A 14,438-nucleotide genomic window follows, 5' to 3' on the forward strand; every position below is an offset into this window, starting at 1 on the left:
AGGAGCAGCCTGGTCCTGGAAAACTATGCAGAGACTTTAAATACAGTCTGAGAGACTCATGCAACCATTGCAGGGGATCATGGCATCGTTGACCAGAGTTAGACGTGTCTCTCTTATTCAGAGGAACCAGTCTGGTTGTCACGGTCTATCCTACCTCAGTGTTGTTCAACATGACGCCTTCGACTTTCTGAGTGATGGCGGCAGCCAGTGAAGAGTGGTCAACAAAAATAGGTGGGTAACTCCTGATCACTGTTCGCGGTCAATGATGCATTTGTCTGCAAAAGGTGGGTAAACACTCGAGCAAAATTAAGAACGTGCGTATCCGGCGTTTACATACGTTTAACGTGCCCTACACCACTGGTGGCAGCGTTGGGGTCCGTGGTGTAGGAGGTAGAGATGAGGGACTTGTCTATCTGTTTCAGAGAACATATTACAGGCCATACATGCTCGTGCAGCAAAAAAAAGGGACGAGGGACTATACTGTAGGTTGCAGGTGCTTTTGTAGAATAGTGTTTTGATCGTAGGAAAGGGGAAAAGTCTGGTTGGGATGGTTGTTTGTGTGCTGTCTTGTGATCTTGCTCCTGGTTTCCATGGTGACCCTCAGGATTTTATTATACCTAATAATAAAAGAGAAAACACAAAGGTGTTTGCAAAGATGTCATCAATAATGTTATGAAGTACAAACACTGAAAACGGTCTGACTCAAACCAGCCACAAATGGACGCAAATAAAGAACCAGACACATCAAACGCAGGTTGGCATTTATTGGGATGAATCTTGTCCTGGAGGCAGCTCTGCAGGGTGGTCACTAGCTGGCCAAGCCACAAAGTGGCCCCTGGGCACCAACCTCCAGGGCACCCCTCCCAACCCTGGAGGTTGGGGGCCCCGGGGCACATGCCCTGTGTGCCCGTTCTGTAAGCTGACCCTGCCCTAACCTTAACCTCATGCCTAAGACTAACTTTTAAAAAATCTCATTACTTTTTTACGATATAGACAATTTTGACTTTGCGGCTCACCCGTCTAGCGAGGAACCGCTCAGCTCTGCCTCCAGGACAAGATTCCTCCCAATAAACTTCAACCTCCACCACAAACAGAAAATCAAAAACAGATAACAGTGCTACAAAGTCCAGGATTCAATCTGATCGTGTTTGTAGACAAAGCAGCTTTTAAAAGCAATGATCCTGCGTTCACATTCACGGTAAACGCTGCATATGTCGACTCAATAGGAAATTACCATTAAATGGCGCATTGTTGACAACGCAATCAGATTGAATCCTGGCCAAGATAGGGAAGAAAACGAACAAAAAGGTACAACAACGGGCACTAACCTAACCCAGCACCAAAAATCAAGCACAAACACAAACGCAGACATGACCAAAGCAGGATAGAACACACACAAACAAACAAACAAAAGCTGCACGTAACGACAGACACAAAACAGCACCGCAACAAGAACTCGAGAGCTCAGCCACTTTGGCCACTCACTTCCCCAGTTTAAGACGATGGCTGCGATGATGATGATGACCCCGCCAACTAGCGAGACGATGGACAGCACCATTGCGTTCCGGCCCAGACGCCGCGCCCCGTCAATGTTCCCCAGCTGCAGGCTGTTCCTCGACTGGAGAGTAGGGAGACATGTTATTGATTAGGTTACAAAATGCTAGTAAGTTTACCAAAATTACCAGGTTGTTCAGAAATCCTGGTTGGAAGATTCCTAGAATCAAGAGGGAATTAAGCAGGAAATCCAGGAATCCATAATCTGGGATATCTGGAAAACCTGGGAATTTTGGGACCCTAGTTGGTGTATATAAAGGGACCACTGCATGAAGAACACAGATATGACATATACATAAATACACACAGTAATTCATTCACATACCCCTGCTCCAACATACACACACAAATATACCCATGCATGCATGCAGGCAGGCAGACAGACAGACGGAGAGACAGACACACAGGCAAAACTCACTGTGAAGACAAAAGGTTAAAAACAGTGGGTGGCAATCCCATCTCTTCTGACCAGAACATTGGCCATCATTTTCTGTTCATTTCCCAGCAGGTGATCACTAACACATCGCGGCCTCCCACTGCTTTTAGCTGTTCATCTTTGTGGTGTTTCTTAGATATCACACGCACTCATACACACACACACACATTCCTTCACAGACAACACTTACAAACCACATGTCAAATACTTAAAAAGTTCCACTCGCCATAACAGAGAAGACGAGAGCCACGATGTTGATGGGCCACAAGGGGCAGAAGCAGGACAGGATGGCCAGGATCAGGTAGTCTCTAGGGGGCTTGCCGTTGTCCTCCTCTGTCACAGTGCTGGGCTGACGGCTGATGGAAGGCCTGGGAGACCCTGCCCCATGACCCAGCAGGGACCCAGAGCGGCTTCCTTTCCGCGCCCGGCCGTTGGTTGGTTTGGCGTGTTGCAGTCGCTTGGGGGACGAGATGGAAGATGTAGGCGAGGAGTCGGCAGCACACATTCCATTACCTGTAGGTGGGTGGGTAGAGGGAGGCAAGGAGGGGAAGGAGGGTGAAAAGGAGGGACAAAGAAGGAAGGAGAGAATGTCCTCATAGTTTCATCGCCAAAATCGGGAATCCAGACATGATTCAACATCTATAGACGGGTTGGCTGACAACGTCACAAAAACTATGCGCGTGTATAAATGTGGTCGGAAGGTGTGTGTTGTTATGATTCCGAACAGTCAGATAACTAGCAACAATGACAAGAAGCCGATGTGCTAGCTAGTTTAGCCTACTCAAACACCCTGCTCAAACAGAGGGATGCTATGTTAGCTAGCTGGCTATGACTATCCAACACAACACTGGAACTCTTCCAAGTCAAGGTAAGCTTTTGGTTTTACAAATGTATTGCCACCAGGGTCTGCCGCCATAACTGCTTACTGACTGTACACTGTAACGTTACTGCATGATTGTAGCAGGTTTACTAACGCGTTAGTTCTATTAGCTATGTTGACTATGATGTTACTTTAGCTAATATGGTGACAACAATGTAGGCTGTGTGTAGCGGTTATGGTTCGGCTTGGAAAGGTTTTTTTGCCTGGTCACATACAGCTGATGTGTTGTGCATTGAAGTCCACAAGTGAAGGGAAAATGTGAGAGGAGAGTGAATAGATGTGAGTAGGAATAGAACGAGGCTGCTATGAAAGTGAACTGTGTTTACGCGTGATCAGGGTTATATTCATTCTGCAAATTCAGTTGAAAAACGTTTCTTAAACGGAACAAAATGGGGACAAACATGAATTTGTCCAATAGAAACTTTTGTTTGCAACTGTTGGACTAATGATTACACCCTATATCAGCTAGATGCAGGCAAGAGTGTGCAAGGCGGTATTGAATGTGTCACTGTCTGTCCATGTGAATATGTCTCTGTCTGACTCCTCAACTTTTTCTCTCAACCTGTGTGCACCTACATTGTAAACTTTCATTCATAGACTAGGTTATAGCAACCTCATGTAGTACCCTAAACCTATCACTGTTACATTGAACTGGGTGAATGGAATATGAATTGACAATAGAATGTAATAGAAATAAGGCCATGCTCATGAAAAATCGTCCTCCCTCATCTTAAATGGCACTGACCACCACTGATGTATAGATAGGTGTAATCTAGAGCTCTCTCTCTTGCTTCTCCTTCACTTTGGAAGAAATTAATTTGTTCAAAACTGTTCTAGAGCGAGTTGATTTTTAATCCGAGGGTATTCTGTTATTGACACACTTGTTGAATTATGCTGCACAACCTGACAACAACAGTAATTCATGAGGCAGTCTAGATAGAGCAGGTGAGTGCAGGTAGGCCTAGACAGAGGCATTTTTTGTGGTTCAAATCAATATATTTGTACAATTCTCAAATGGCTCTGATACCCCTTCTGAAAAAATATTGCATTCAGAGTGCAGTATAATTGCTATATGCTGCAAAAACTGCATCCAAAGTACCACAGTTGACTGCAATTACTGCCCTTTTACTGCAGTTTCAAAACTTTAAATATTTTTTTTTGGAAGGGCACAAGTGATTGATGTATGGTGTGGTCAAGCCAATAACCTACGTATACTTTTCATTTGGAAAGGGATAGAAAGAAAGGGTTTAATTGAAAGACTAGTGGAGGGAGGGGAGGATTGTCATTGAAAAAAGAAAGGGTGCTGAAGAGAAGGTTGCTATCTGTAAATCATGCATCTGTCTTAAGTGATTCCCGGACGGACAGGGCCAGACACTCAGGGTAATGAGAAGGGGAAGTGAAGGGACATCTCTAGAAAACAAACATCTCTAGAAAACAACAACAGAGATGAGCTCAAAGTGTTGAGAGGGGTGTTAATTTGAAGTTGGGGTGGGTAGGGTGGAGGAGAACGGGATGGGGTGGAGGAGGATAGGGGGGGGGTTGTGGTATATTTATTTACTGGTCTCCATCTTCTCGCTGATTACTGCCAAGTGGTCTTTGGGTTCCGATTGGCTGGAGTCAGGGGCTGTCTCTTGGTGCTCAGCGCTGGTTGGCTGGGAGGTGATAGTCTGCTCCGGCTGCTGTTCTCCCTCCGCTCCACTGGGGACAGCATTGGTGTTGGAAGCCATGGCAGAATGCGGACAATGTTGTTTTCACTGGTAGTTTGGGCCTGTTTGATGATTGGTCTTGATTGGACTTTTGATCTTCTTCAACTGAAATGAACAGGGGAAATAGAGAACATGATTCATTTGACAGTTACTTGCATTGTGGTGTTATCGAATTACCAGTTTGTTAGCATGGAAGTCTTAGAGCTCCTGCAATGTTCTGATCAACCGTACAGTATACTATAGTCTAATGTTTCTAAACATTTTATACAGGTATACCAGGGACCAGCCAGCAAGCAATGGCTTTCTTCATTGGGACTGCTTAGATTAAACTTGACATTTTACCAAATCGTAGTCAGGTAACCATCTGAGGGGCGTGTAAACAACATCCGGGGACCATATAGGAAGGAAACTACTCAGGGATTTCACCATAAGGCCAATATTGACTTTAAAATAGTTACAGAGTTTATTGACTGTGATAAAGGAAAACTGAGGATGGATCAACATTGTAGTTATTCCACAATACTAACCTAATTGACAGAGTGAAAAGATGGAAGACTGTACAGAATACAAATATTCCAAAAGATGCATACCATTTGTAACAAGGCACTAAAGTAATACTACAAAAATTTGGCAAAGCAATTCACATTTTGTCCTGAAGACAAAGTGTTATGTTTGGGGCAAATCCAATATAGCACATTGCAGAGTACCACTCTCCATACTTTCAAGCATAGTGGTGGCTGCATCATGTTATGGGTATGCTTGGAATTGTTAAGTACTGGGGAGTTTTTCAGGATAAAAAAATGACGGAATGGAGCTAAGCACAGGCAAAATCCTAGAAGACAACCTGGTTTAATTTGCTTTCCACTAGACACTGAGAGAGGAATTCACATGTCAGCAGGACAATAACCTAAGACACAAGGCCAAATCTACACTGGAGTTGGTTACCAAGAAGACAGTGAATGTTCCTGAGTGGCTGAGTTACAGTTTTGACTTAAATCTACTTGAAAATCTATGGCAATGGCCAACAACAAATTTGACAGAGCTTGAACAATCCAGGTGTGTAAAGCTCTTAGAGACTTACCCAGAAAGACTCGCAGCTGTAATCGCTGCAAAAGGTGCGTCTACAAAATATTGACTCAGGGGTGTGAATACTTATGTTAATGAGTATTCAAACAGGTATTGTGTGTAGATGGATACATTTAAATTACGGCTGTAACACAACAAAATGTGTAATAAATAAGTCAAGGAATATGAATACTTTCTGAAGGCATATACTGTTGGGACATAGGGTGCTATTTGAGACTACTGCCAATAAACATTGTACCTACTCTGTTAATAATGCACTGTTGCCAGTAGCAACCAACTGACTGACCAATGAGAATATCTTTCCACATAGGTATGACAGCCTCTGGGAATGTAATAGATGTTCTTCAAAGAGAGGAAATGTTTGGAAAATAACATGTTTTTTTACAACTATGCAATACAATAAAGCAATAAAACAGAACGGAGTAGGCTATGACTGAAGACCTGCAATTTTAGACAGAGTAAATGGCAGAGGAAAAGGCACTTCTCTTATAACTAGTTGGAACCGGTTCAGGGAACAGAACCAAAAAACGTAAAATAAAGGAAATTATTTGAGGAACAGAACCCAAACCAAAAACGAAAGTGATCTATTCTGTTCCTGAAAATAACGTTATATTAGGCTCCAGGATTTTTTTTCCAGTCCCACATAAATCGCAACAAACTGCCTATGCAAAGCCCTCACTCTGTCACTCAGAAACGTATTCCAGGTGTATTGCCGCCACCAACTGGACGGGTTGAAAAAACAGGGTAAAAATAAAATCCATACATGGTAGGGAAAACTAACTTGATCCACCCCCCCAAAAAAATTTAAATTGACAAAACCAAAACAAAAATCATACTTCTTCCTTCCCTCATATCTCCATATCTCCCTTCTCAGGCTCTAGGGCTTGAGAGGGTGGTACGGCTTGTGACAACTACTCCACCGAAAAATCTTTCAGTACCAGGAACCGGCTCCGCCAAAATCCACAATGAAGTATGGTTGGCTGGGACAGAGAAGCCGCTCCTTGGTAGGTATGATTCTGTGGACCTAATTAAGATTATGCATGTCATAACTAGATACCCAGCGCTTCGAGGCAAGCCTCCATCCTCTCTCACTCTCAAAGTTGCAGTTGCATCTCGCCCTACATTGTGGCAGGCAGCACAGTGTGTGGTTGTCTTTCATTATGATTAAACCATGCTTTTACGGCAAATAAAATGTGCTTTTAGCGACTTTCCTATACAGATAAAATGACTTACCCACTCCAGAAAAGCTGCTCTATCCGGTAAAGTAATTTAGTGTTGAGTTAAAATGTAAAATACATAAAGTACCATTCAAAAGTGTGGACACACCTACTCATTCAAGGGTTTTTCTTTATTTTTTTACTATTTTCTATATTGTAGAATAATAATGGAGACATCAAAACTATAAAATAACACATATGGAATCATGTAGTAACTAAAAAGTGTTAAACAAATGCAAATGTTTTATATTTGAGATTCTTCAAAGTAGCCCCCCTTTGCCTTGATGACAACTTTGCACACGCTTGGCATTCTCTCAACCAGCTTCACCTGGAATGCTATTCCAACAGTCTTGAATGAGTATCCACATATGCTGAGCACTTGTTGGGTGCTTTTCCTTAATTCTGCAGTCCAACCCATCCCAAACCATCTCAATTGGGTTGAGGTCAGTTGATAGTAGAGGCCAGATCATCTGATGCAGCACTCCATCACTCTCCTTCTTGGTCAATAGCTCTTACACAACCTGGAGGTGTGTTGGATCATTGTCCTGTTGAAAAACAAATGATAGTCCCACTAAGCGCAAACCAGATGGGATGGCGTATCACTGCAGAAAGCTGTGGTAGCCATGCTGGTTAGGTGTGCCTTGAATTCTAAATAATATCACTGACAGTGTCACCAGCAAAGCACTCACACACCATCACACCTCCTCCTCCATGCTTCATGGTGGGAACCACACATGCGGAGATCATCCGTTCACCTACTCTGCGTCTCACAAAGACACGGCGGTTGGAAACAAAAATCTCACATTTGGACTCACCAGATCAAAGGGCAGATTTCCACTGGTCTAATGACTATTGCTCATGTTTCTTGGCCCAAGCAAGTCTCTTATTATTATTGGTGTCCTTTAGTAGTGGTTTCTTTGCAGCAATTCGACCATGAAGGCTTGATTCACACAGTCTCCTCTGAACAGTTGATGTTGAGATGTGTCTGTGAAACATATATTTGGCTGCAATCTGAGGCTGGTAACTCTAATGAACTTATCCTCTGCAGCAGAGGTAACTCTAGGTCTTTCTTTGTTGTGGCAGTTCTCATGAGAGCCAGTTTTATCATAGCGACTGCACTTGAAGAAACTTTCAAAGTTCTTGAAATGTTCCGGATTGACTGACCTTCATCTCTTAAAGTAATGATGGACTGTTGTTTCTCTTTGCATATTTCAGCTGTTCTTGCCATAATATGGACTTGGTCTTTTACCAAATAGGGCTATCTTCTGTATACCACCCCTACCTTGTCACAACACAAATGATTGGCTCAAACACATTAAGAAGGAAAGAAATTCAACAAATTAACTTTTAACAGGGCACACCTGTTAATTGAAATGCATTCCAGGTGAATACCTGATGAAGCTTGAGAGAGAGATAATGCCAAGACTCAGCAAAGCTGTCATCGAGGTAAAGGGTGGCTACTTTGAAGTATCTCAAATATAAAATACATTTTAATTTGTTTAACACTGTCATGAAGTATCAAATCAATGTCATGAAGTATCAAATCAAATAAAACTTTATTTGTTACATGCGCCGAATACAACAGCCCTTAACCAACAATGCAGTTCAAGAAGAGTTAAGAAAATATTTACCAAATAAACTAAAGTAACAGAATAAAATAACAATAACAAGGCTATATACAGGGGATACTGGTACCGAGTCAATGTGCGGGGGTACATGTTAGTCGAGGTAATTTGTACATGTAGGTAGGGGTAAAGTGACTATGCATAGATAATAAACAGTCTCATGGCTTGGGGGGTAGAAGGTGTTAAGGAGCCTTTTGGTCCTAGACTTGGCGCTCCGGAACCGCTTGCCGTGCGGCAGCAGAGAGAACAGTCTATGACTTGGGTAACTGGAGACGTTGACAATTTTTTGGGCTTTCCTCTGACACTGCCTAGTATATAGGTCCTGGATGACAGGAAGCTTGGCCCCAGTGATGTACTAGACCGTACGCACTACCCTCTGTAGCGCCTTACGATCAGATGCCGAGGAGTTGCCATACCAGGCGGTGATGCAACCGGTTTCAATGGTGCAACTGTAGAAGTTTTTGAAGATCTGGGGACCCATGCCAAATCTTTTCAGTCTCCTGAGGGGGAAAAGGTGTTGTCGTGCCCTCTTCACAACTGTCTTGGTGTGTTTGGACCATTATAGTTCGTTGGTGATGTGGACACCAAGGAACTTGTAACTCTCGACACGCTCCACTACAGCCCGTTGATGTTAATGGGGGCCTGTTCGGCCCGCCTTTTCCTGCAGTACACGATTTGCTCCTTTGTCTTGCTCACATTGAGGGAGAGGTTGTTGTCCTGGCACCACACTGCCAGGTCTCTGAACTCCTCCCTATAGACTGTCTCATCGTTGTGGGTAATCAGGCCTACCACTGTTGTGTCGTCAGCAAACTTAATGATGGTGTTGGAGTCGTGTTTGGCCACGCAGTCATGGGTGAACAAGGCGTACAGGAGGGGACTAAGCACGCACCCCTGAGGGGCCCCAGTGTTGAGGATCAGCGTGGCAGATGTATTGTTACCTACCCTTACCACCTGGGGGCGGCCCGTCAGAAAGTCCAGGATCCAGTTGCAGACGGAAGTGTTTAGTCCCAGGGTCCTTAGCTTAGTGATGAATTGTGTGGGCACTATGGTGTTGAACGCTGAGCTGTATCTGACTCCTCCTTAAGATAAGCCACACCCACAAGCCCCACCCCTCTAACCTTTATGCCACACCCCTCCTATCTGCACACCTCTCTCAGCCTTTGGTCATGTTCCAGGCTGACTACATTTCAGACGCCTGACTGATCTCACAACACCTTGATAGGTGTTTTAAATGTCTGCTAACCACATCATATGATCGAACAATCTGATGCCTGACTCCGAAGTCGATGATGTGGTACTCAGCCATTGTTTGGTGAAACGTAAAGTCTGCAATGTAGTCGACCTGGTAAGCAACCAAAGTCTTCCGACAGGTGACGTCACACTTACGTGGCGCTATTCCCAACCTAAGTTAGCTAAGTTAGACAACCACATATCACAGTCACTTGACCGACTAAATCTGACATAAGACAATTCTGTCAACCCTCTTATAATTTTGAATAAGAGTTAGAGTGAGGATTAGAGGTAATAAGGATTAGCCTGTATCGAATAGTATGGCTGGGATACATTCAAACCTGCCATAGAGACAGAATCATTGGATCACTTGTTTTGGTTTTTGGTCGCAGGTTCAGGAATGGCTGAAGAATTGGAGCATTTACTTGGAACTAACTCTGCAAATAGCACTGCTAGGTGATTTGAAAAGTCATAGTCAATCGATCAATAATATATATTGAACAAAAATATAAACAGAACATGTAAAGTGTTGGTCCTATGTTTCATGAGCTGAAATAAAAGATCCCAGAAATGTTCCATATGCACAAAAAGCTTATTTCTCTCATATTTTGTGCACAAATGTGTTAACATCCCCATTAGTGAGCATTTAATCGTTTTCAAGATAATCCATCCATCTGACAGATGTGGCATATCAAGAAGCTGATTAAACAGAATGATCATTACACAGGTGCACCTTGTGCTGGGGACACTAAAATGTGCAATTATGTAACACAACACAATGCCACAAATGTCTCAAGTTTTGAGGGAGCGAGCAATTGGCATGCTGACTGCTGGAATGTCCACCAGAGCTGTTGCCAGAGAATTGAATATTCCTTTCTCTACCATAAGCCGCGTCCAACCGGCCTCACAACCACAGACCACGTGTAACCACGCCAGCCCAGGACCTCCACATCCAGCTTCTTCACCTGTGGGATCGTCTGAGACCAGCCACCAGGACAGCTGATGAAATTGAGGAGTATTTCTGTGTGTAATAAATCCCTTTTGTGTGGAAAACTCATTCTGATTGGCTGGGCCTGGCTCCCACTGGTTGAATCAATGTTGTTTCCACGTCATTTCAATTAAATTACATTGAACCAACATGGAATAGACATTAAATTGACGTCTGTGTCCAGTGAGCTGGTAGTAGTAGTTGGTTAGACAATTTGACCATTGGAAAAAGAGCTACTGCATAAATACTGCAATGCGGGTTTTATTGAATTGAGTCCAAAGTGTTAATGAAATTATAATTATTATAAACTCGATTTAGGGTGGGGACGGTTTGAATTCCCCAAGCAATCAACCTAACCTGGCTCTTACATATTGTCCACAAGACAAACTTACACCCCTTCCCTCACTTCCTTACTAAGGCAGGGATTTAAGTTGCCCTTTTCTGCAATCAAATGACCGAGTGGCCTCATGGGTGGAATGTTATTAATATTTTAATAATTTCATAATTAATAAACTTTTTTTATTTTTTTACACAGAAAATCTGGTGTTTCTATGTCAAACGGTTTTGTTATATTTCAGTCTTCTGTGATGCACAGTATATAAAGTGTAATGTTGGAATGCAAACTCCAATTGAATACATTTAAACTCTATATCTGACATGTTACAGGTATCTTCTTTTTTTTAAGATTATAACCATTTGTGTGAGGTATATACTTTTTGTTCAAAGTAGATTTGTTTAAAACTACCAAGAAACACTGTGTGGCCGATTTTGCCCACTGCAGTAAATGGATTAAAGGTGCGTTGTTGACAAGCGCATTGCACTGTCGACAATGCACCTCTTAAAGGCAATGTTCTCGACGCTTGTGGAGATCACATTCATTGTAAACACTGTGGATTTTCGGTTTAAGTTTAAATAGGTTTGCGCAGGACTGATTTCTTCATCCCACTCTTGCTGCTTTTGCACGCTCCCACTGGCTTCTTGTCTGACTCCCACCCGCTCCTGCAAGAACTGGTCCCGAACCTGACCACAGTCCTGCAATGTTATTTTAGGTGTATGTTACACAGCTTACACAGCAGTTTTGCCGGCCTAGGCAAGATCAAAATGCGCGAAAATAGCCTAAGAAATATGAGGATGAAGTACCATTGATTTTGGGCCTAGTGATGAGCGATTAGTCCTTTTTTGAAGTCAGTTCGTTTAAAAAACAAAATATTAACGGTTTTCGGTGTCGATATATATATATTTTTTTGCATTATGAAATATGACCTTTAAATTATTTACAGCTTTTTAAATTTAAATCCCAAAGCCACATATTGAGAACATTCAATTGCCAAAACATTCAAAACAGTCCTTTGTCTCTAACAACTCAGAATAAAGCAATTAATAAGAGCCCCATGATAGTAGTGACGGCCCATTAATGCTTATCACTTATTATTAACCATCATTTATTCACATGACTTTATTTAAATAAAATATTTCAGTTGTGTATATTACTCTATTATTTAACTTCATCATCTCATCTCTGCTCAGGCAGCAACAGCCAGAGAACCATCTAATGTCATTTCTGTTCTCCCCAACGAGCCAAGTTCTCCTTGGCTAGCGAAAAGGCTAGACGTGATCATTGGGTTGCCACATCTGCCCATGTTGAAGAGCTGACGAAATCACTATTTTAGTAGTTCTTCAAAATAGGTATGGCATACTTTCAAGACTGCTACAACTATCAATCGGGAAGTATAACTATACACCCCAAACTTCCCCTATCCCTCTCATTGCTGTGTTGAGTACATTCCTCTCTCAAGAGGTCTGTGTGGGTTTGCCGGGAAGAATATGCGCAATGGATTCTGGTCATTGTAGTGAATTACCAAATTACTAGGTTTAATATTTGCTTATTAAAAACTAAATTCTCTGCAGCGTTTTTGATTTGATGTCTTTCGTGCTTGATAGGATTTATCTCTAGAGAAACAGCGCGTTGAGCTCATAAAAAAGGAACTACGCCATTTAACCGACGTTGGTCAATTAGTTGTTTAATATTCGGGGGAAAAAAACGACATTTCGGTTAATTGCTTATTGGGCTATATCAGCCAATAGGCTAGACGTAGTTTGAAAGAAAGCCAGAGTTGGGTTGAAATAGATTAGGAGAGTAGACACGTGCACTTCGCTAGAACTACGTTGTGCATAACTTTTAGCAGGCAGAGACAAATAAATGTGTTATCAATACTTAATATCTAGTCAATGTAGGAACCGAAACTATCGTCTGTCATACTTCGGAAGTTAATGCAATTGGAAAGACAACTGCCTCGGGCTCCCCCCCCCCCATGCATATAGCCTACAGGCTATTTAATTGAGACACCACATATAAGCGCACTTGATCTCGAAAGCCCAACAAAAGGGGAATACTGCTATCTAACGTAATTTACCTTTAAAAGTCAGGTGCAATGCGTTTGCCGATAAGGTGCATTTGACTCCCGGCCTTACTTCCTCTACAACTTGACATCTGGATATTCTCTGTCCTGTAAATACTTCCATTCCATTTACAGGGTTGTTAGAATATACTGTGTGTACATGTCATTTATAAAAAAAAGTGTTCGGCTTCGCTAAGAGGCGTTGTTGAGTCATACAATTAAATCGAAGTACCACCCAACCCGCTTTACAAAGATGAATGTTGTGAAAATATAAACATACATGGGAAATGTAATGGTTATTATAATAAATATTGTACATTTTGATGACATTTACATAGAATAATTATCTGCAATTAATTCAGAGAGTGAGACTGACATACTAGAGGAGAATGAAGAGGGGATGGAGGAGAGAAGGGAGGGCAGGAAAGTGGAACGAGCACATCATGGAAAATGTGATTTTAGCCCACCTAGACGTGTTTGTGTGTGTGCGTGGGGGGGAGAGGGACTTGCGGTGAATTGCACATGTAATTCATCAAAAAAGCAGGAACACTGTAAATTCTAGCAAATTCTATGTAAAGATGATCAATGACTTATGCAGACTAACATATATCTGTTTGGAAAACCACTGAATGCATAATAAAGATGCCTACAGACACATATACATGCATGCCTGGCTGCCTTACACACCACACACACACACACACACACACACACACACACACACACACACACACACACACACACACACACACACACACACACACACACACAGAGAGAGAGAGAAAGAGAGGCATAAATACACATGCACCCTCTCCCGCCCTCCCTCGCTATTTATCTCATGCACAGGAGTAAATTGCAGAATGAACAAATGACTGGTGCATTCTCTCACACGCGCGCGCACCATAGTCTGCATGCACACACAATGATGACACACCCACTTTAAACCGCACATGCAGTGCATACTGTACACTACAGACTGGCTACTGTACACTACAGATAGCAAAATATGAAACATAGAAACCGCATGCTATCCACCTAGGCCTACCTGATCTTATTGAGTGACATGAAACATTATCCTTAACATTTTGCTTTTCTTGATCACAATTCCAAATATTACAGAAAATGCAACGTGCGAGAAAAGAGAACACAAGTTCAGTAAGCTACGATTAAAAACTCCACCCAGAATTCGCCGAATTGTATTTTTCTTTTGATACAAGCTATGGTAAACGGTAACGGTAAAATTAGGCTACAGACCACGCCGTGGGATGTCAAATTGCGCTCTTGTGCTTGCTATGTTGCTACCTCATCTCTCTCTCC

General features: G+C 42.4%; 1 protein-coding gene across 1 annotated transcript; it reads right to left on the bottom strand.

Annotated features, from left to right (window-relative positions):
* Nucleotides 1–328: 328 nt before the first annotated feature.
* LOC139420999 (trafficking regulator of GLUT4 1) lies at nt 329–14,409 on the bottom strand. Its single transcript, XM_071171462.1, has 5 exons — nt 14,167–14,409; nt 4,429–4,681; nt 2,217–2,503; nt 1,486–1,618; nt 329–617 (listed from the first exon to the last, which is right to left on the bottom strand). The coding sequence occupies exons 2-5, from the start codon at nt 4,595–4,597 to the stop codon at nt 601–603; spliced, it is 606 nt and encodes a 201-aa protein (XP_071027563.1). The 5' UTR covers nt 4,598–4,681; nt 14,167–14,409; the 3' UTR covers nt 329–600.
* Between the last annotated feature and the right edge of the window lie 29 nt (nt 14,410–14,438).

Source organism: Oncorhynchus clarkii, chromosome 12 (assembly GCF_045791955.1).
Source record: "Oncorhynchus clarkii lewisi isolate Uvic-CL-2024 chromosome 12, UVic_Ocla_1.0, whole genome shotgun sequence".
In the NCBI taxonomy this organism is placed as follows: domain Eukaryota; kingdom Metazoa; phylum Chordata; class Actinopteri; order Salmoniformes; family Salmonidae; genus Oncorhynchus; species Oncorhynchus clarkii.

Excerpts from the sequence above, each read along its gene's own strand:
- LOC139420999 (XM_071171462.1), bottom strand. The coding sequence starts at position 4,597 with ATGGCTTCCAACACCAATGCTGTCCCCAGTGGAGCGGAGGGAGAACAG. Across the intron at positions 2,504-4,428 it reads CAGCGAGAAGATGGAGACCA|GTAATGGAATGTGTGCTGCC; the intron begins GTAAATAAATAT and ends ACCCACCTACAG. Across the intron at positions 1,619-2,216 it reads CTCTCGTCTTCTCTGTTATG|TCGAGGAACAGCCTGCAGCT; the intron begins GCGAGTGGAACT and ends CCTACTCTCCAG.